Raw genomic sequence first — 22,432 nt, 5'->3', positions numbered from 1 at the left:
GTGTTTGAGCAGGTCGTACACAAATGGGTAGGTTCGTGGTCCAATCCCCAGCTCCTCCGGTCAACATGTCAAAGTGTCCTTGGGCAAGGCACTCAACCCCAAATTGCTCCTAATGCCTGTTCCATCAGTGTGTGAATGTGCATGAATGATTAAAATAGAAGTAGCAGGTGGCACCTTGTGCGGTATCCTTGGCCACATATGAATGTGTGTAAATGTAGTTTAAAAGTGCTTCTGGTGGTGCATGTCTGTTTACCATTATCATATTATGCATTTCAGTATTGGTTGTATCATAATGCTAATTATTCCACTTAAGGCTGCAGGGCTGCCTTCCACACAGCAAGCATGTTGATGTATCGTCTATTTATTGCACACCCTTGATATTTTAACTCTATGATCAAATCAACACACTTTTCACCTACTGTCATCAATATGCTGCAGTGCAAATCAGATGTGGAAATGTGGCTGCTGCTACTGTATACACACTTGTTTATTTAGAGGTACAAATGCAAATAGAAGAGGGTGGATCTGTTGTGCTGCAGGAGAAGAGTTTATATTTGAGTGTGTGGAACATGTAAGTGATGCATATATTTCAAAGGCAAATGAACACAAAAGCAGAGTTTGCGCTAAACATGGATAATTTTTATTTAGCTAGTGAGTTACCTAGAGGAGAAAACTGTCACATCCTTGCAGTTAATGTCTTGCTGTTTTTGGGGGAATCCCAGTCAAGCCAAACGGAAGGGGTGATGTGGGGATTCTCCCAAAAGTGCTAAGAGTTGTTGAGGACAGACAGCCTGATTGAGCCTGAGGTACGGTAGAGTACATCAACATCAGAGCAAAGACAGTCACCCACAGGGCCCAGGGAGGCCACCACTAGTTTCACCAGAGCAGCAGGTTTCTCCTCAGACAAATGCACTTCAGAATGACAGAATCACAAGAGAGAGAGAGAGAAAAAAACCAAAGATGTGCACTGGCTGGTGCTCGCTAGCCTGCTGCATAATTGTAATCTTTTGGTACACAGAAACAGATGCAGAAAGGAAGGGAACAGGTAGAGGGAGGATACATCCTATGATTGGCATGATTGTGGCTGTTTCCCAATTATTTCATCCCACCTGTCAATCATTCAAACCTCTGTCTGAGGAGGATCAGACAGCTGAATACAGATTCAAGTAAAAGATTAATTCATACAGATCATCTTTAATTCTCTTCAGGAGCTGATGAAGCTCACCAATATCCCAAACATTTGAGGCATTAAAAAAATTACAAATAAGCCTGGTGAAATCTTCTGACTACTTTTGTTAGTCAGTTAGTTGCTCACAAACAAAATCAAAGAAGAAGAACACAGAGTTAGAGAGTTAAGGGTATTGGTAGAGGCTGTTTAGGAGGACTGAAAGTGCTTTAAAGACAGTTTTCAAAGTGGGTTACGTTCTTTTCTCGTGAGACAGGAACACAGGGTTTGATGCACCAGTCAACGGATACAGATGAGTCCATCTATTGTCATGTTCAAGTGTTCAGATACATTGTCGTCTTCAGCGGGAAGATTTGTGAGAGCCTTTCCTCCTCGTGGTTAGGCAAATTTTATTTAAGGTCCTACGTCATTAGTGTTGCAGTTCTAGCAGACAGCTTGCTTGAAGGTTACTGTTTATTTCTATTGCGCTCCTGGCAAAAGAGAGAGAGAGAGAGAGAGAGAGAGAGAGAGAGAGAGAAAAAAACAGGAATGATAATCAGTGGATGGTATCAGAAAAAGAGCAAACTAAGGACACAAACAAACATAAACAGCAGCTAAAAGTGCAACATCAGAGCTGCTTTGCTGCATTTTCATCGCAAGATTAATGCTAAATGTGGAAGAAAAATCCACATTGAAGACGCTTCTTGTGTTAATGCTAATAGTTCATTTATTCTGCTGTCACATACAGATGCATTCAATGCCTAAGGTGAGATTGGGGCTCAGGGGCACAGAAAAAAAATCTGGGACTCCTGACAACATGTGACATCCGTAGAAGAGGTGACATTTGATATTTGAGGCTGCAAGTATGATCCAGTAAGAGATCCTGATCATCCAGTAGTACTGTCATAGATGATCAAAAACTATCTATGTGGGCAATCAATATCGTTTTTAGCCCCCTAGGAAAGATATCGAATGACTGACTTTATTGTGTCCATCTCCTTTTGTACCACTCAGCAAATCTCATTCATTACTAAGGATTTATGGAGTGTTTCTATTTTTGGTACATTCAAATGATATCTTTGAATTATACATAAGGCTGGGCAGTATATCACCTTTCCTGATATACGGATACATTTTCAAACAAGATATAGGATGAGACCATACTGTTTACATCGATACAGTTTGATGTTGTGTTACATAACCCATTTTCATCTCTTAACACTATCCGCGCAGTCCCACTCTCCCTCCCAAACTAGAGTTGCAACAATTAACCGATCAGTTGTGACCTATTAAACTGATTGCCAACTAATTTGATAACTCATGAATTGGCCTGAGCAATTTTTTAAAAAAGTCATAATTCTCTGATTCCAGCTTCTTAAATGTGATTTTTTTGGTATTATCTTCTTTGTCTTATTTGGCTTTGGGAAGCACTGAGTATTTTTCACGAGTTTCTGACATTTTTTCGACCAACATCAAATCGATTAACTGAGAAAATAATCAACAGATTAATCAACAATGAAAATAATCCTTAGTTGCAGCCCTAGTGCAAACCCAGCTCCACTCGCTGCAGTGCTCCAGCACAATGGAGGGAGACTTGGGGGCAATACTCTATTTTAATCAGTCTGGTCTCCATGTCACATGTGCTACACAAAAATCGGCCTGTGCAATAAATGATAATACTGCAACCATCTGATACAGCTTTGTTTGTCTGAGATAGAGCGGCTTGTTTGTTTGAGGTGAGGCTGTATGTGTGTTTGTATGTGTGTAAGGTGAATTGATAGTGGATCACTATTCTACCTGGTAGTTGTAGTCTATAGCCTATGCAACTGCGAGACAGTGCCTGGATGTGAGCGACAGATATGTTTAAAAAAATTGCAGCACAGTGACGGTACCCATATTTCATACACAGATGCATATAACGCGGATAAAGTCTCACTTTCTCTCTGTCTTTGCCCACGCTATGTGCACAAATAGTTATAAGAAATAAGTAAGGATAACGTCTGATTTTTTCAAAACTATACTCATTTGAAAGGTCATGGAAAATGACTTAATTCTCCCCAAAACAGAATTTAAAAAAGTCTAAAACTACAGTGGACTTACATAATATTACAATTTGTGGCCTGTGCAACAAAATGTTCAGCTAGGGATGCACAATATATCTTTTTTTTAAAATAATCATTGTGATGTCAACTGCAAAAAAAAACCCCAAAAAACAACACATCACATAAGGCTGCAATATTGCACTCAGGAATTTTCTGAGTTAGTTGAAAGAGAATAGCGGTAGAAAATTCACTGCAATATGTAATTCACTTTTTTCTTTGAGTACACTTTGATATCTATTAATTTATCACATAATATCATTTTCATGATATTCAACGTTACAGTTTATCGCATATTTTCCTCATATTGTGCATATGTGCAAAAAAACTTAAACCTGTACAGACCTGCTGTTTATTGCATACACATTTTTCATGTACATGTTTAGCACTTGTGTATTTTCATATGTTACATTGTGATTTGATCAGTTTTAATAAAACTACATGTGACATCTCACATGTGACTTGACCTTACAACTAAACATTTAGCTCACTTCATAGAAAATACTGAGATATAGATCAGGTATCACCATTTAGCCTAAAAATACTGAGATATTAATTCTGTTCCATATCGCCCAGCCCTATAGAATATATATTTTTTAGGAACTTTTTTTTCCTTTTTATTTTTTAAAAATTAATTACAACTCAAAGATTAGTAATAAGATGCCAGCATTGGTCAACTGGAGACTGATGTTGCAGTAAAATGTGCTGCTGAAAGTACACTAGAAAAAAAGTTTTTCCATGAATTCCGACTATTTGAGAACAGCTGTTTCTTCAGAAAACCAAATCCGTTCTTCTTGTCATGTGCTGTTCCATTTTCAACAGTCTGACTTCCTGTAATCTTTGGAAATAACTGGTTTCCAAAACCAAATTATCTTTTGCATATTGTCAAGAATAAAAGAAGAATAAAAACCATGATTAGTTGTTTACAGAAAAAAAATGCAAATGATATATATTTACCAGCTCCTTAGCAGAAAACAACCTCTTATTTTTAGGCAAGTCTAGTTCTCACTGTTGATATACTGAGTTACACTACACTGGCAGGAAAACACATCAATCACCAAAGTAATGATACCTCCGGCTTTCTCTGTTAAATGTTAAAATAAATGAGACACAGAGCAAGGGAGTATCTGCTGTAAGAAAAACATAGAAAAGGAGTTCAGAAAGCCTTGGGTATGTACTAACCAAAATGTGTGGTTATGTTTCACTGCAGCCACGACAAGAAGCTTGCAGTTATGTCGGTTTTGCAGATAAACACAATGCGCAAGTAATCACAACAGAGCTCAGATATCAAATATTCAAGGGTGTGTCATGGATTATAATAAAAGATGAGTACAGTCTCCTCTTTTGAGGAGTGGGTGTCCATGTGAGCAGTCTGGGAAAAGACCCGTGAGACCAGTGTAACACTATGCCCAGAATGACTGGTATTCACCCCAGCACAGCATGAGGCTCCTTATTACAGCAGAGAAAGGAAAGGAAGGAAGCAGCTAACCTCTAAGTATTAATTGCCAAATTAGTTATGCTAATAAAATCCTGCAACAACATTTAGATCCAAAGTTATCTTTAAAAAACACTTCGGGTGGGTGTTATGGCGCAGGTAGCTGTGCTGGTTTGACACCTCTCAAAGTTCGGGAAGGACAGGCCAAACAATAGAGAACAATTAACCTTGTCAGGGGAAGGAGGGTGAGGCCTCAGCTGGGCCGATCCTGTCATGTAGGAGGTCAGGGCTACAAAAGCAGCACAGCGCAACGCCTGCACAACGCAGGATGAAACAGGCTTTCTACTGACAGGTTGTTTTCAGAAGCCTGAAAACATTGACTTGAAATATTTATGAGAAAGTAACCCAGCGCATATTAACAAGGTCAGCAGAGAGGAGTCAATACAGCATCAATGGAGCTCCAGCAGTAGGGGAGTGGGAGAAAAGGAGGGAGCAGGTCATGGGGGTTTTCTAAACGCAATTAGATTAGCATACTGGTGAATCTAAGAATGGATGCAGCAGAACGCTAGCAGTGATAACAAGTTATTCTCTCCTCGGCTGCTGTTTTTCCACAGCAGCAGCGTCCCACAGAGTTTTTACTACTTAGACTAACATTTGCGGTACACCACTGTTATTACCACTGCTCCATATTTTAGTTTCCCCTCGGAAGGCGCAGGCTTACGCTGTGTGAGCTTTTCAAAACTATGCGCTCAGACAAATGTAATCATGCATTTTTATTGTGTATTTTGCTGGGAAACACTTTAAAAATCAGCCGTTTAGAACATCTGAGGCAAACTGTACCAACTCGGAGGCACGCTGCAGCCAGTTTGCAGGCCGAGGGCTTATGTTGTTAAAGGCTAATAAAGCATGAGGAGCCTGTGGAGAGCAGGGAGGCTTGGCGTTCAAAGGGAGATCAGAGCCTACATCTGCCTTTGTCTGGGAGGAGGAATGCCAGGAATGTGGGCTATTTCAGGAAACCTCTATGCATCGAACTCCACTTGGGCAGATCATCACGATCTCAACAGCACAAGATGGCTGATGAGGAATCAGGGTTTCCTGAACGTGTGTGTGAGTAATGGTGGCATGTCAATCTGCTGACAGGCCTATGGGAACTTCCATTTACAGCAGACTGTTCATTCAGCCACAGGATGTTACAACCTCTGTCTAAGAGCAGGTGGAACAAGATCAGATGATTATAGTCTGGCTGTGAGCAGTGACTCAGGGAAAGTTACCTCCCTTTGAAATAAAGGGTACTAAACTGAACTGTGTCATGCATACAAACAAGCAGTTTACAAGGGCTATTTCTGTTTATCTCACCTTCCTCAGAGCCTCCTCCTCTTCCTGACGTTTCTCATAATGTGCAAAGTCATCAAAGATTGAGGTGGTATGCTTGTAAGTGGCGATAATTTTTAGCACTTGTTTGGCCTTCTCCAGAGGCACTTCCTGAGTGTCCCTGGAGTTGGTCACTGGCTTGTTGTCATTGTTCTCCAGCCGAATGTGTCGCAGCTGGTTGTTGGGCACATCTTTGATGAACGCCCACTTCACCTCAAACTTGCCCTTCCACTTGTCCTGAGACCAGACGCCTGCATAGGCATTGTAGTCCACCGGTGAGCGCATCTCAGCCACGCCGCAGAAGTGCCCACTGCCGTTGACGCTGAACAACAGGTACAGGGGCCCCTTGTTGCCCAGTGAGCGGTAGGCACCATCCAGACGCTTGTTGCCGTGTTCTGTGCTGCACCAGATAGAGTACTTGATTGAGCGGTGGATGTCGTCTTCAGAATAGCTCTTGATAATGAAAACACGTCCGTTTTTCAAGTTCCAGTCAAAGTCTTTGGGGTTGTAGTTGTTGAGGGCACGCAGTTTCTCCAGCACGGGATGAACTTCTCCAGAGCAGGGGGAGGCACTCAGTGGGACTCCCCCGCCCAGACCGAAGCCCTCACCCCGGTTCCTGGGAGCCACCCAGCGGTTCGGAGGTGGACCAGCCTGCTGGGGTTGCTGCTGATGAAGGGGCTGTGGGGGGCCAGGTTGGGAGGAGAGGTGCAGGTGTGGAGGGCCAGGGGGCCGGGGCGGGGGGTGTCGGGGGGACTGGAGAGAGTGGAGCTGGAAGGGCTGGTGTTGGTGTTGGTGTTGGGGCTGGTGTTGGTGTTGAGGCTGAGGGGGCAACGGGTTCTGCAGTAAGGGCTGGGGCTGAGCTAGGAGAGGCTGCTGCACCATAGGCTGCGGGGGCATCATAGTCTGAGCTAACGGGGGCTTGTTCAGAGAGCCCTTATCGTCCCAAGTACCAATGTTCATATTGTGCTTTATGGGGGGCGGGGGAATGGCGCTTCCCCCCATCCCCATGTTGGCTTTGGGTTTGACCTTGGGCTGCAGCTTGGCCGGCTTCTTGGCAATGGCTGCCCAGGAGGCAGGTTTCGGTGCGGACGAGCTGACAGACGGAGGAAGGCTATTGGCTGCCATACTGCTCATACCTGCTGTGCCTCCTAAGGGTGAGCCCACGGTTTTGGTGACAGCTGCCACCATGTCCGTACCCAGTTTTAACCCCGTCATACCTTGCTCAATGCTGTTCAGCACCGGGACTTTACTAAGCTGGGTGTCGCTTCCAAAGCCCGCCTGTCCGTCCGTGATGGCCCGACCCAGCGAGCTGGGAGCGTACCCATAGCTGTTACTGTAGACTGAGCTCTGCGTGGACTGACCCTGAGAGACACTGGTACCCCAGGTGGAAAAGTCTGCATTACCAGGGAAGAAGTTGAAGCCGTGCTGGCCCAGGAAGGGAGGGGTATTTCCCAGGGCACCTGGCTGGCTGAACACACCGTCAGGGATGAAATGTGGCTCGCCATTGCTCATCTGTCCATAGGTAGTAAGGTAGGGCATAGGAGGGTCTCCTGCTGTGGACCAAGCGGCCTCTCCCAGGGAATAAGGGAAACCAATAGATGGAGCATAGTAGCTGGGCATGTAGGGGTCAGACATTGGTGGGTAGCTGTTACTCTGTGTGGCAAAGGAGGAACGACAGTTACTGTACAATACATGATGACAAGCAGAACAATGAATAAATCACAATGACATCATATTAAAGTTATTCTATAACGGATTGTCAGATACTGTTTTTAAACAGTCTCACTGGTGAAAGTAAAAGCCAACCACAGATTCAATCTCACTTGGTGTTTCGCCTCGATATATTTGCCTTTTTTTTATTTGCTGTGTCGCTTTAGCCCCCATCTACACTGCCCGTTCAAGGTAGGAATATCATGCTGTTATGCTGCCTCGCCATTCTGTATAAAAGCTGCGATCGTAGAATGGGAGAACCAAATTGTCTTGCCTTTAAGCCGGGAGGAAGTAAGCAGCACCAAAATGGTGTCTGTGTAAATGGGACAGCCTGCAGGCTGGGACCATGGGCAGGACTGGTGAGATGTTTTGATGACGTCTTATGCTTGTGACCCAGCGAGTAGAAGCAACTAATAGAAGTCACCCACTCTTGGTGATGATTGAGAGGGATTACTTCTCTATGAGTCTATATGCTGTTTTACAGGAAAACCCTGCACAACATATATTTAAGAACAGTTATAAATTGTGGTTTAAGATATAAGAACATATGCCATCTTTATGAACAAAGAAGAAAGTCATGGTGAAACTGGAATAACTGACACAAAATATTATACAACTAATTTGTCCATAACATAAGGTTATAGGCTAAATACTAACACAAGTGTGTTTACATGGGAATGAATAGCCCATTTACGGTTCGGTTTTTGGAATATCCCATATACTGTATGTGTTTGAGCATATCAACACCATATCCTGTTTATGAAAAACCTGAATATGCCAGCTGGAGAACTCCAAAGAAACTGGGATGAATACATGGAATATGAATAACCTGATTTCTCTGTACTCGTTTAACCAGCATATCCTGAATATGATCATAACTGGGATAAGCCTCATAAACAGGTTATTAATGTCCATGTAATCTCACTCATTTCAGTCAGAACATGTTATGGTTTATTATGGGAAATTACCTGATTTGTCTGGCCGCTTAGATAAGGCTCAAAATCATCATCGTTGACACCATCCTTTTGATGCATTGATCCGTTTTGCACTAAGGATGGAAAGAGAGGACATTAAATCAGCATATGGACTATACGCAAGTATTATATTTTGTATTTATGGGGGGATGCTGCAAAACAGGGGAGGCACTTCAAATAAGTGTTTAAAAACTTGGTAGGAGTTATTTATTTTGTTTTGAAAGACATTTTTTTGTTCAAAATCATCGCATTAATCATTGCAGGAAACTGTGTAGTCAGGGTCATCAGGGCTCCTACAATTTAAGGCAGATGTAAGACTTTTTAGGACTTTTTAATGCCACTCTGAATAAAACTTGAGACCAATTTTACAACAACCAAAATTAAAGAAAAAGAATTGAACTGAACTAACACTTAGGGTTAGGAAAAATTCTGCACAAATTTCCATTGTTACATAAAACTAAAACTACGAAAAACCTTTTTGTCTTGTGGGGAGAGCAGAACTAGGATATACCTGGCATTTGTTGGCAAGTTTTTTTTAATTTTGTTTTTCCCACTCAAATCACATCCTCTATTTTGTGCATGGATGTATGATTTTGAGGTGTCTTCTTCACGTTGGGTGCCATCAGCATCAGCACAGTGTCCCACGGTAATAATCATCTGTGAGAATAACGGGTGTGTTATATATAATTATATGAATATATATTAGTGAAGCTTTGATACAGATCATTTGGACTGATGATGTTCAGTTTCAGTCCTTCATAAAATCCTACCTGCCATGTCTTTTTGAAAGATTTTTTTAAAAATACCATTAAAGGCATTATTTTCAGATTAATAAATTCAATGTCTTTTAAGACTTTTTAGGGATGTATATACATATAAAAATATATATATATATATATATATAATATATATTCTCAGACTCGTTATTAAGAAAACAAACAAAGAATAAAGAAAACATTAACAATGCACTAAAATGCTAAAAAAGTCAGAAAATCTGGCTTTTTAAACTCAAGTCAACATTTAATGTGGCCTTTCTTTACATGTAGCACCTCTTGAACTCTCTTGGGCAGAGTATCTGAAAGTTTCCTTAAATAATCCTATTGTATACCTGAAGATCAGTAATGTAAATCTCATATTGTCTGCCCATGAGAGTTTAAGACATGCTAGGAGGAGGAAAGGTTGCATTGAATACTAGTAACTTTAGCCTGTTTAAGTTTTTTTCCTGAAATATTTACATTTATAACACTGTATACATATTCCCTGTATATTGTGATTGTATTAAATAAAGGGACTACTGAGAAATAAATATTTATGATCATATGATCATTAGACGACTTCAGCACAGTACTGTATTTATTTTTTTAAAAAAGTCATACCCCATCTCATCATCTGATAAATAAAGTACTGTCCCTTAGTGGTGATCAAATGTAAAACGTGACAGGATATCTGTGGGGTGTGATATAATCAAACCAATGCATAATTAGGGATAATAGGGGCATAAATAAGCCACAGTTTAAGCTACAGTTACAAGGCACAATCACTAAGTAGGTAGCCTGTTGTCTAATTTTACAATCAAAACAGCCAGTATCACCACACTGAGGTGCAATATTAAAATGAGGTCCTGTGCACCATTAAGCCTCAGAGACCTAAAGGACAAGGAAATAAAGGTAAGGCTTAATGGTGCACAGGAAAAAGAGATGTTGTCAGATCACGACAGGAAGCAAGAAGCTCACATACACACACATAGAGAGAGAGAGAGCAGGCTGTATCCTACATGAATAAATATTAACAGTCGATCGCAGTAACCTCAGGCTAAAAGCACCAGCCCGGATGTTAACATTTACAGGTTGCTTCGCGTTATTATTGACCGGATGTCAAACGCTCTGACATCCAGTAACTAAACGGTGCCGCATTGGCAACCGGCTACAGCTAGAGTTGGTTGGCAATACAGTCGGCCTACATTACAGCTAATAGCTACCATATATCAAAGACTTTTTTAGCCTGTTTGATCCTGCGTGCCAAACCAGATCAAACTGTTGTCGGCAAAGTTTCATTTCGCCGCACGGCTGATTTATAAAAGCACCTTCCGGCTGTCAATACACGAACCTGATCGACTGTGGTCGCAGACATCCTCCAGGAACCGAAACTGATAGCTGTTTGTGAGACTGTCCACGGCTTCCCCCTGCCTCTCTCTGCACTCCGGCGCTTTCCTGGCTCGTCTCTCGGGTTGTCCAATCACTCTGTAGCGGTTACAAGGCGGCGTTTTCCCCCCGCTGGTCAGACCTGACGACGATCCGCTTCTCGTGGTTGTTACAAACGGCGACTTTGTGTCCGCGGAGAAAGCGTCTGTGTATGTGTGCGATCCTGCTACAGATGGTCTTGAAGCAGTCAATCTCAAAGTGACTAGTGTCTTACTGGAATATCCCTTACCATTTTCCACAATGGCGGATAGGCTTTTTACTCCCGCTTCCGTTCCGTTCTGCTGCTCCGTGACCTTCCGCCTGTGACGCTCTGAGTCATGTTACAAACTGACACTTCACATGACAGTCACAAACACACAACAAGTTCCCCGACCCTTACATTATATTCTCTATTCGGGTTTATTTTAGCCTTCAATCTGACCTGCTATCACCCTGTCTGATACCAGAATAACAGTCACCTCTGCAGTGAGGAGCCTCTTTTAGCTTTAGCCTCTGCATGCCAAACACAGTAATGCATGCACGCTTGAATTCCCATGTGGATAAAATAAAAATAATACAAAATAACATGCATGCAAAAACAAACAAAAATGCAAACAAGTCCATTAGCAGTAGTGAAAAAAGCAGCTAAACTAAGTACATTTACCCAGTACTGTGCCTGGTTACAATTTTGAGTACTTGTAGGCTACTTTCTATTTTCTGCTTTAAATTCCATATTTTAAGAGGGAATAATGTACTGCAGATTAAAACCAGTGCCGGATCTAGCACATCCCGCACCCTTGGCAAGCCCCCTACAAAACATACAAAACAGCCTATGGACAGTTTTTAAGGTATGATAAATTGTGAAATTAAACTGCCCAACAGACGGAAAACCAGCCAGAATATTAAAATGCTGCACACACATTTATAAATCAATACTATTTATTAAATCATATTATGATATATCATAGGGACATTCAGGTAGGCTACAATGAGTACTTTTTTTGTTGATACTTTAAGTAAAACTTTTTATAATAGAAGACTGGAGTATTTTCACACCACTGTATTATTTCTACTTTCACTTATTGGGTCTGAATACTCTTTTCACCACTGCTCCACAGGGCCGTGCTGTGGCTGTAAAGTAATGGATTACAGCTGATGCTCCCTGTGAGTAAACGAGATTCACCGGTCCTGCTCTCGCGATACTTCCTCAGTGGGTCGCGGAGCAGTATGGCAGCCGTCGCGCTGAGGTCCTGCCGCAGAGGACTTTCACAGATTTTAACTAATGGAGGGCTCACAGCTTTGTCTTCACAGCGTCTGGAAGGTCTGTTCAAGTCTCCGTTTTTGACACAAGTAATTTCACGTCGTTAGAGTTTCATATAAGGGCATTTAAACGCGGAGGAGGGGGTGTGGCTCACACAGACTGCGTCGTCTTAAAAATTTAGGGCAATGTAAACGGTGCTACGTTTGCGCTTGTGAACGTTTTTGCGCCGTATGTGTTAATTATTGTAGTAAATTAAACTGTCTCGACATTAATTAGCCTTATTTAGGTGTGTAACTATGTTTACAATCTCGGTATGTGTGGTCGATATGAAAAACAGACCACGCTGTTTCCGCAGTATCCATGTGCGTTTTTTCTAGTTTGCGTCAGTCAGGGGTTGCGTTGTATTTAACAAAATTGTTTTCTTATGTATTTATTATACTGTACACTGAATCAATTACATAACATGTTTTGCTATAGCACTCACACTATGTACTGTGTCAACCAGGAGTCAGGAGACACAAGTCCACAGTCCAGTATGCATCACGACCAGAGCTCCCAAAGCTGGCCTACAGAAGAGTGAAGGGCAAGAGCCCAGGTGTGGTCTTCCTCCCAGGATATGGCTCCAACATGAATGGGCAGAAAGCTGAGGCACTGGAGGAATTTTGTAGGTCACTAGGGCACTCATACCTTAGGTAAGTCATTCAGATACACCACTTAAAGAGGGATGCATACCAAGACCAATGCCATGCCATGCTAATAATCTCAGACTAAATAAAGACAAGATCAGATCAAACAGGCATACCTCATACATACAGTGTTGCTCCTGGATGTCCATAGTCTTGGTTTTCAGCATTAAGAACTTAGAAACGCCTACAATACGAATAAAACAATACAACTTTTGCATAACTGGATTCATATACAGTAGCTCTTCATACTGTATATAGATTATCCAAAGTGTGTTATAGATTTGCAATGAGTAAAAGTAATTTATATGCACTGCATACATCCACCACACAGCCACAGTTACACACGAAGAGCCTTGATCAAACAAGAAGAAGAAGAAGAAACACAAGTACACAAGCAAATGTTTTTTCAGTTGTTGAACAAGATAATAACTAGAAAAAGAGGGTGGGGGACACTGCTAAAATTCTATGGTCACTGTATAATTAAGTTACAGTAGCAATGTAAAACAAAGAAATGACAGAAAATGTGACTAAGTAAAGAATGTTTTAGTATAAAAAAATAGATTAAATTTTGTTTGTTTTAAATGCATTCTGGTTTTGTTTCCAAGTGGCATAATGCTCAAAGAGTACATGCAAAACAAAATGTCTTGGATTTAGTTATGGAAAGTAAATTTTGCTTGCACAAAATGTCTTGTGCCATATGCCTTTGAATGGAACTGTATTATAACAAGTGGTTACCTTTTTCATTAAGCTCCTTATTTTGACAAAGAAGCTCTGTTTAATATTATTCAAAAAAAACTAAAAAGCCAAATTATTGCATTTAAATGATGCAACAAGTGCCAATGTGAGAGACCATATATAGCAATTGATCATTTGAATCACAACGAAAATTTATAAATGAATAATTTTAGTAAAAAACAACAACATATCATTCCAAACTATTCACTGTTCTTCAAAGCCTTCATTCCTGAGGTGGCTGGATATAAAACTCACGGCTCCATCATTCTGAATACTCATTCCATGTTCAATTTATAAATGTTTCAATGTTTAAAACAAAACTAAATCAACCATGTCCTTGGCCTCTCATGGCTTGCCTTTGTTACCCTCGTATGCCCATGGGCTGTTCTATTTATGTTTTCCCAGGTTTGACTACACAGGACACGGGGCCTCGGAGGGGGTGCTATCAGAAGGAACTATTGGCACCTGGAAAAAAGACGTCCTTTACGTGTTGGATGAGTTAGTAGAGGGGCCACAGGTAAATATTTCTTAGGGTCATCATGTCTCTTTGCATATTACTGGTGGGTTGTAATCAATAAAGTTATGGAAAGCTTGTGTAAAAGGAATGGGAATTTAATCAGTTCCCATTAATAACAGATTTAGAGTCAGAGTTAATGCTCTCAGGAACGAGTCCTTTCCTAGATTTTCATGTAAGACTTGTGAAAGGAAAACCTCTTGAAAATAGGGGTGGGCATTTTAAGTCATTGGCATTTTGAAGTACTTGAATTAATTTTTTTACTAAATTATAATTTGAGTACAAAAAAATCAAACATAAGAAGTGTCTGAAATAAACACCCAATCAAAAATATTGGTAGTCAGGGTTAGCTGACCTTTCTGAGCTGCACAGACTGGTGAGATAAGCTGTGCTTCATAAGTTTAAAGTTGCATAGCTTGCATTGCAAACTTATTTAGTTTAGTTGGAATACCTAAAAATATCACTCTTATGCTCTTTTTGCCCTTCTGCCTGTAACGGTAGATCAAGTGATCTCTGACTGAAAATGTTGAATGCTATCAGCTGCAGAAATCTAGGCAGGCTTCAAAAAGACAAACCAGAATAGAAAGATTTTATCGTTGAAACACATTAAAATGTTCTAATGTTGATCACGGGCTCCAATTTCACCAGCAAATTATTGAATTTTACAAATGTTAGTTTTTAGCTGATTCTTAGTTCATTTATTTTTGTTAAAAGATCCCTTCCAAACAATTAAGAACTATTTTAAAAAATGCTTGTTTGAATAAAAATTTAGGCATGATATGGTTTTTAAAAAACAACAACATTAAATTACCTCATTAAAAATCTCCAAAAATTATGTATAATTATTCTGCAGACTTCTTTTGTCAAACTCTGCACGACATTCTGCACAGTGAAGCCTAAACATCAAAGTGAAGTGAAAATAAGCAAAACACATTTTTGAGTGGAGGAGAATTAAAAAAAATTTTTTCATTTTGGATTTTTATTTTTTATCAGCAAGCCATAAAGTTAACACACACAAAAATATTAAAGAGCTGATTAAAATATTTAGGGCAACAGAAGAATCAATGATAAAACTGTAATTAATTAAATCCTTTCAACCTCCATCTCATTGTGTGTTCCACTGCGTCTCCAGTAGATGTTGCTGTGTTACCACATTTGTGTTCAGTTTGTGTCAGTCTTCCACTAACATGATTATACGGCATGAGTGGTGTTGTCTTATGAGGTGTTTTGAATTAAAACAAAATATTAATCAGTTGTTAATTTGATTTACAGTTAATTTATGGTGTTTTTGTTTACCTGTAGATACTGGTTGGTTCCAGTATAGGCGGTTGGTTCATGCTGCTGGCAGCCATTGCAAGACCAGAGAAGACTGCCGCTTTGGTGGGCATCTCCACTGCCGCTGATCACATTGTCACAATGTTCAACTCTCTTCCTCTGGAGGTAGGAACATATAATATTATCACATATATAAAACTTTTAGGTTAATGTGTTTGAAACTATGCAGGCATTTTAATTTAAATATTATTCTGAACTGGAGTTGTTCATATTTGAATGCACAGCAACGCAAGGAGTTTGAAGAGAAAGGGGAGTGGACAATCCCCACCAAACACTCAGAGGAGGGTTTTTACAAGTTTAGCATGGACTTCCTGAAGGAGGCAGAAAATCACTGTGTGCTCCAGAGTCCCATCCCCATCACCTGTCCCGTACGGCTCATTCACGGGCTCAAAGACGAGGACGTCCCCTGGCACATCTCCATGCAGGTTGCAGAACGCGTCCTCAGCCCCGATGTGGACGTCATCCTCCGGCGACACGGGCAGCACCGCATGTCTGAGAGGGACGACATCAAGCTCATGGTCTACACTATTGATGACCTCATAGACAAGCTGACCACGATGGTCTGAGTAAGGGATGGGGGAGTGAGCTTGAGAGGTTGCTGAGATCAGGAGAAAAGGACTGCGTTTACTGCGAAGTCGACCCTCAAGATATTTACCAAACAATGGCATGTCTGCCAAATATGACCTTTTATCCATCTGTTATTCTCCCCGTACTTCATCTGTCATTTCAACATGCCGTTACAGTGCAAACTATATTGAAAGGGAGCTCCCCTGCTAGCTGTTCCCTTATATCTTCAGGTTGCATTTGTATGTGTTACACGATATTATTTGGAGTGTTATGTTGGCCTTTATTAGGTCCGCTGTTGCTGCTGTCCCAGCCGCCGTTCATACTGTTTGACTGTTTCCCCTCCCTCTTTACTTAGACGCGTAGTTTTCCTGTGCCTTTTTTAATCACTTTTCACCCATTTTGGCCAATAAAACCTCTGCACACAAAAGTGCAGGTCTCAGTTTGTTACTGCAACATAATCAGATGTCAAACAATAACTGTCCTAATCAATTAAGATGCATCATGTAATATAGTTAAAGAAGTATCTACAGCTAGAGCCAAATTAGAAAAACCTATCTAAAGTTAGTTACTTTTACGTTTTATGCCTCTTGTAAAAATTGTAAATTTTAGGCGTCAAAAACAGTCTAATTTCAATCTGCATGATAACCATTGTATTTATACATTTTTATGTTTATTTTATACAAATCCAGATGAAAAAATGGCAAAATGCACAAAAACAATATGCCAGGTATACCGTGTTAACACAGTGAATCACATCTAAATAGTGACTCAAAATCCTCACAGACTGAAGGCTGCAGCCATGTGAGGTTTATTTTTGTTACCAGAACATTCTGTTACATGACTCCCCATACCTGTTGGCCTCTAGCCAAAGAGAGGCCTGCTGAATGGAGCCACTGGACTGTTGATTATTAACATGTAATTGGCCACCAGCTCCATGATGCTCAATGGGGCGAAACCAGCCACTTAACTCTCTCGGGTCCTCTTAACTGCAGCGGTGACCTTTAACTCGTGGTTGAGCTAGTCAGTCATTTTTTTGTGTCAAAACTAAAGTCAAACATCAATTTATGGGAGCAAACAGTCCAGCAGTTGTAATGCAAGCAGAGGAGATGGTGCAAAGAGGTATTGCATATGGAGATGTTTTACACTGTAAAATCTGAGTTGATTTTGCTTTAAAGAATTTGTATAAAACAACTGCCTTAAAAATGTAAGTAAATATAACTATTAGTATTAATTTATGTTTACTTAATATCTAATTAAGTTTACTAAAACTTGTGTTACTTTACTTAATTTTGGGAAGTTGTTGCAATTTTAAAAAAAAAACAAGTAAAATTAAACAAATCTTTCTAAGTTTTTGCAACTTCAGTATACCAAGTTTACTGTGTAATGTATCTGTATTCTGCAGGTTGCAAACTAGTTAATATTATTTGAATTTTTTTTTTAACATGTTAACAAAACAGAGCTTGCTCCTCACTTCGTCATTGGCAAAATCCTTTTTGTCACGATCAAGTTAAGCCAAGCTAATTTTTGTTTTACTTAAGTTTCCAACAGAAAGAACAAGGTGATTTTCACTTGTCATTTTTTCAGTTAAAACAACTTATTGTTAAAATAAGTAAATGCAGCTAAATTTTGAGTAAACTTAATTAGATATAAAGTAAACATAACTTAAGACGAATATTTACTTTTTCAAAGCAATCAATTTTCAAGATCAGCTTGTCAGATTTTATAGTGTATGGGGTCACTGTGCTATAGTTTTCACCTATTTTTGCACCACAGATCTTTTGTTTGCCAGGAAAACCTTTTAAGTAGTTAAGTTGTCTAGCCGCACAAGAAATGGCAGCATGCTCTCCATATTGAGCCTCAGCACTCTGATCACTAAGACAAGATACAGACGCTGTAACAAACAAAAAGCCTTTTCAGTGTTTGTCTTGTGCAAAAGCCAAACAAGTCAGGAGGAAGACCAACCGGTTCAAGCTGATATTCTAACAAGAAGCAAATATCCTCTCTGCTCAGGTACCATTGAGCAGATCACCAAAACTAGCATTTATGATGAAGTAAAAAGGGGATTTTTATATCCAGTGGATTCATGTCCAGTGTTGACTTCAAGCTGCAGGAAAGAGTTTAAAAAGAGAATTAATCTGGCACCATCATGTGATTTGGTTTGCTGAGGTTCACTTCATGCTACAGCTGAGCACGCACTACAGTGACCACTGTCCGGAAGCGATGTCACGTCGCATTCTGTAGCTGAGAGTCTCCAGGGACCCCTCCTTTGGAGCTTGCATATAAAACGAGTGACCCGCCCCTCCCGGACAAATGAGATCCAGCCCGGCCCGACGCGCCTGTGCTGCGCTTCATGGATGCCTCGGCAGTTCAGCATCCTCAGCCCTGCCCAGCTCTGCGGAATTAACGCTGTGACACGGACAAATCTGACCGGCCTCTCCTCCTCGGTGAGTGCACTCTTCACTGAATTCCTTTGAGCGCATGGCATTTTGGATACGATGTTTATGCAGGCGATCCAGTGTCGCAGCTGGCGTGTGAGCTTTGCACAGTTGCTTTTGGCTTTGTGAAATGTTCATGTTTTTAAAGGCTGCATAGTGCGCAGCAGTGTGGTGTCGTGACATTAGATGGCGGGACTTTCTTTGAATTTACTGAATTTTAGTGACAGAATTGCGCCCAACAAATGCAGTGAAAACAATGAAGTGAAGAATGAACAAAACCCTTTTATATGCGGCACAGAGGGCTGACGTAATTTAATTAAACTGTGTTGCAGGCTACGTGTAGAACTGTTGTGCATTGTGTGGATTTATGTTCTGCAAGAGGGGAAAACTTTCTGAAATACATTTGATTATTTAATTCCGTCATAATGACTGGAGGTCATACGCAAGACATCATCTCATACAGCGCATCACTGCACACAGCGTGCCGGAAACTGGCGTGATTGTTACCATGGCAATAAGAGGGCTTGTCCCTATTCGGGACAGCAGCCATGGACCACACCCTTCACTGCTTCAGTCTCCAGAGATGCGCCTGGTGGACTGCTGAGCTGGAAAGGGACAGTCTATAACCTGGAATTTTGGCTTTTCTACAAACATTGTTTTGGTAGTGCTCTGGTGCTACTCATTTACATCACAGTAAAAGAAATAACTGAATAAGTCTAAAAATAATTTTAGTTCTTTTGTAGCCTTTTAATCAGGATACAAAGCACTCAGTAATATACTACACCAGGTATATTTTTAAAATCTGATGTTTTTTTTGTCAGATTATTCTTGCAGTAATGCTGTTTCTATCTCGTGTGTACCATTGTTCTCCTCAGGGCTACTACAAATCACAAATACTGTAGTGTTGCAAGAGCTGCCATGGCAAACAGAGGGCCCAGCTACGGACTGAGCCGAGAGGTGCAGGAGAAGATCGAGCAGAAGTACGACCCAGACCTGGAGCAGCGGCTGGTGGACTGGATTGTTGCACAGTGTGGGGGAAATCTGGAGAGGCCGCAGGCGGGGAGAGAGAACTTCCAGAAATGGCTAATGGATGGAACAGTGAGTGGCTGCATTACCTGGACCTAAAATAGAAGTTACTATTGAATTATTTAATCTACAACGTAACTGTCAGATTTAAAGAGCCCATGAAAACAAAAAGGCTAAAACAAGAAACCAGATTTATGTGCTCAGTTATTTTTGAAAGCTCCAGTGAATAATATTGATCTGCATTTATTGAGATAGTATATTTGTTGTTTGGAAGAGTAAACCTTATTCATCATGCCTAGATGAAAGAGGGTGCAACAGATAGTATAGAAAAAGAGGCGTGTTTTTTATATTACTGGTACTTGTTTTTCAAATGTAGAATTTTACACTGAGTCATTCTGGGAGCCTTCGAAGGAAACGCCTCTGCCTCCATGCTGAAAGTGCTTCGTACTATAAGACTTAATTAACAACCAATTATAAAATGCACACTGCAGGGAGCTGCAATGTCCTCTTGCTTGATGCTCCAGCTTACTCAAATGTTTAAAAAATCATTCATAGATGAAGCAGATATCAATTTCTGCACCAACATGTAACTCAATAAGCAATAATGCAATGCAGCCACAAAGCATTTACACTGTTGGGCAATAACTCTTGCAGTTATAAATGGTATCAGCTTTTGCAACTAAATCCAACTGCATTTTTATATTCTTTCTCTTAAAGAGAAATGATAACAGATACTATTGGAAATATTTTAAATCACTTGCAGAAGTAGCAATTGACAAGAGAAGATGGTTTTGCCACACCAAAAATATTAATGCATGTCAACAAAGAGTGCCTTAAGGCAAACTATAATTTTGGTGTGTTGGCTTAACATGATTAACTTATATTTCTGACCTCCTTTGTCCCAGATCCTCTGCAGGCTTATCAACAGCCTCTATCCAAGGGGGAAGGAGCCTATCAAGAAGATCCCAGAGACACAAATGGCCTTTAAACAAATGGAGAAGATCTCTCACTTCCTGCAGGCAGCTGAAACTTATGGAGTCACAACCACTGATATATTTCAAACCGTGGACCTCTGGGAAGGTATTTATACCTCATATTCCTTCATTTACTGCTGTAGTGATGTAGTCATTCACAATGTTTACATCTGCAAAAAAAAAATTTTTTGCCCTTATTCTCAGAAAGGCAACATTACTACTGAGCTGCTTCCATGGCCAATGAAAATGAATATTCTACTAATATTCCTGTTTACATGCAGCCCTGCATACTTGGATTTAATTGCCCTAAATTGTTATTTATCACACAAAAATATAGAAAAATGGAACGACGGAACGACTTTTTGCCTCTTTGCATCAAAATAGGGTTTTGTTTTATTAGTGTGCATGTAAATGTAGCCAGTGATAAGCAGTTTTCACTACATGTCATAACAAAATGATCCTTTTGTTCTGGCTATAGGAAAAGACATGGCAGCAGTGCAAAGAACTCTTATGGCTCTGGGGAGTTTGGCTGTTACAAAGGACGATGGTCATTACAGAGGTGACCGAGACTGGTTCCACAGGTAAAGAGAGGCCTCATTGTAACACAGGAACTTCTCACAACTACATGTCCATGATGCTTCGTGCTCCTCTTCCTAACCTTGTAATTGTTGTTCTTATGTAGGAAAGCTCAGGGGTATCGGCGAGAGTTCAGCCAGGAGCAGCTCCGCCAAGGCCAGAGTTTGATCGGACTGCAGATGGGCAGCAACCGCGGCGCTTCCCAAGCTGGTATGACGGGCTACGGTATGCACCGTCAGATCATGTAGAACACTTACTAGCTAACCTGCTTCCTTGCTACCTTATTTTCTACTAATACCACAAAAAGTTGTAGCCCTAAAAAAACCCATATCCTTTGTAGCACCTGCCATGTTAACCTCAATCTTCCTGGAATTGCTGCTTTCCCAAACAGTGTCCTGTCTGTAAAAATGATGTCAAATGCTGTAGATCTCCTCCTTCAAGCTCCTCTCCTGTTCCTCTCTTTCCTTGCTGTTCTCCCTTTAGCTTTGTTTAAGTTCCATGTCCAAATGATTACTTAATTTGGAGCTCAGTCATTCAACATCTACTTAGTCTTGTAGAGAATTTAAGATTAAAATCTCTATGAAAAAAACAAGCCATCAGTGTTATACACATTTGAAATCTGAAATACAGCATGTTGTATATATTAATTTGTATTTATTTGTATTTATGTACATTCTCATCTGCCATTGTTTCATGGTGATCTGTTTAATCATCTCTAAGTATTTAGCCTTAAATCTAATGGAGCTCAATGACTGACGATGTCTCTGCTATCTTGTCTGAAGACTTGTTGCAGTATCCTCTGTAACCAAATCAACCTCACGTTGTGCCTGGTTATGGGACAACAGAGACCGGGTCCTGATACGTTGGCCCCGAATTCTAAATGAGTTTCATTCATTCTGAGCCATTCCCCTGTTAATCGTTTGTTAGATGACATCTTTACCCATGATATGTTTTTATTTTGTGTCCATGCAAGTAAATGTGCAGCAGCCAACATGTATGACAGTGACGTTTCCATTTCTGGTGCCAGGTAAAGACATTGCTTGAATGTGCACTTTTATGTATTGTCATGTTTATATTTTTAAATATATTTATATCTGGGGGCTTGTGAGAAGACATATTGAAAAATAAAGTATGTGAACATGTATTTGTGTCAGTCTGCGTAACACACAAGCCAGGTATCTAGATAGTTAGGGGTGTCTGCTGTGTGCTCAGAGTGTCCTGAGTGTTTTTCTTATCTTGGTTTTATGTTACAGCTCCTCCCTTGCGCCCATCCCTTCTGACTCTCTCACTGACTGTACACAATCTAATAAAGGGACAGCAGCACGGCATAATGATTAGGTTGACGGTTCCTCTACCAGATAGTCCTGAATCAGAGTCTGTGTGCCAGAA

General features: G+C 40.6%; 3 protein-coding genes across 3 annotated transcripts; 2 read left to right on the top strand and 1 right to left on the bottom strand.

The window, feature by feature from the left end:
• Positions 1-617: 617 nt before the first annotated feature.
• On the bottom strand, positions 618-9,536 carry ythdf3 (YTH N(6)-methyladenosine RNA binding protein 3). Its single transcript, XM_042510345.1, has 3 exons — positions 8,749-9,536; positions 6,056-7,723; positions 618-1,656 (listed from the first exon to the last, which is right to left on the bottom strand). The coding sequence occupies exons 1-3, from the start codon at positions 8,812-8,814 to the stop codon at positions 1,633-1,635; spliced, it is 1,758 nt and encodes a 585-aa protein (XP_042366279.1). The 5' UTR covers positions 8,815-9,536; the 3' UTR covers positions 618-1,632.
• Positions 9,537-12,126: 2,590 nt separating this feature from the next.
• On the top strand, positions 12,127-16,459 carry abhd10b (abhydrolase domain containing 10, depalmitoylase b). The gene is made up of 5 exons (XM_042510495.1): positions 12,127-12,255; positions 12,701-12,887; positions 14,022-14,133; positions 15,433-15,570; positions 15,690-16,459. The coding sequence occupies exons 1-5, from the start codon at positions 12,162-12,164 to the stop codon at positions 16,029-16,031; spliced, it is 873 nt and encodes a 290-aa protein (XP_042366429.1). The 5' UTR covers positions 12,127-12,161; the 3' UTR covers positions 16,032-16,459.
• A 1,240-nt stretch (positions 16,460-17,699) lies between these two features.
• tagln3b (transgelin 3b) lies at positions 17,700-21,624 on the top strand. The gene is made up of 5 exons (XM_042510358.1): positions 17,700-18,476; positions 19,343-19,565; positions 20,399-20,573; positions 20,946-21,048; positions 21,150-21,624. The coding sequence occupies exons 2-5, from the start codon at positions 19,386-19,388 to the stop codon at positions 21,289-21,291; spliced, it is 600 nt and encodes a 199-aa protein (XP_042366292.1). The 5' UTR covers positions 17,700-18,476; positions 19,343-19,385; the 3' UTR covers positions 21,292-21,624.
• Positions 21,625-22,432: the final 808 nt, after the last annotated feature.

Source organism: Plectropomus leopardus, chromosome 21 (genome assembly GCF_008729295.1).
Source record: "Plectropomus leopardus isolate mb chromosome 21, YSFRI_Pleo_2.0, whole genome shotgun sequence".
NCBI lineage: Eukaryota > Metazoa > Chordata > Actinopteri > Perciformes > Serranidae > Plectropomus > Plectropomus leopardus.
The sequence above is the reverse complement of the archived record's forward strand: the minus strand, read 5'-3'. Positions and strand labels throughout refer to the sequence as shown.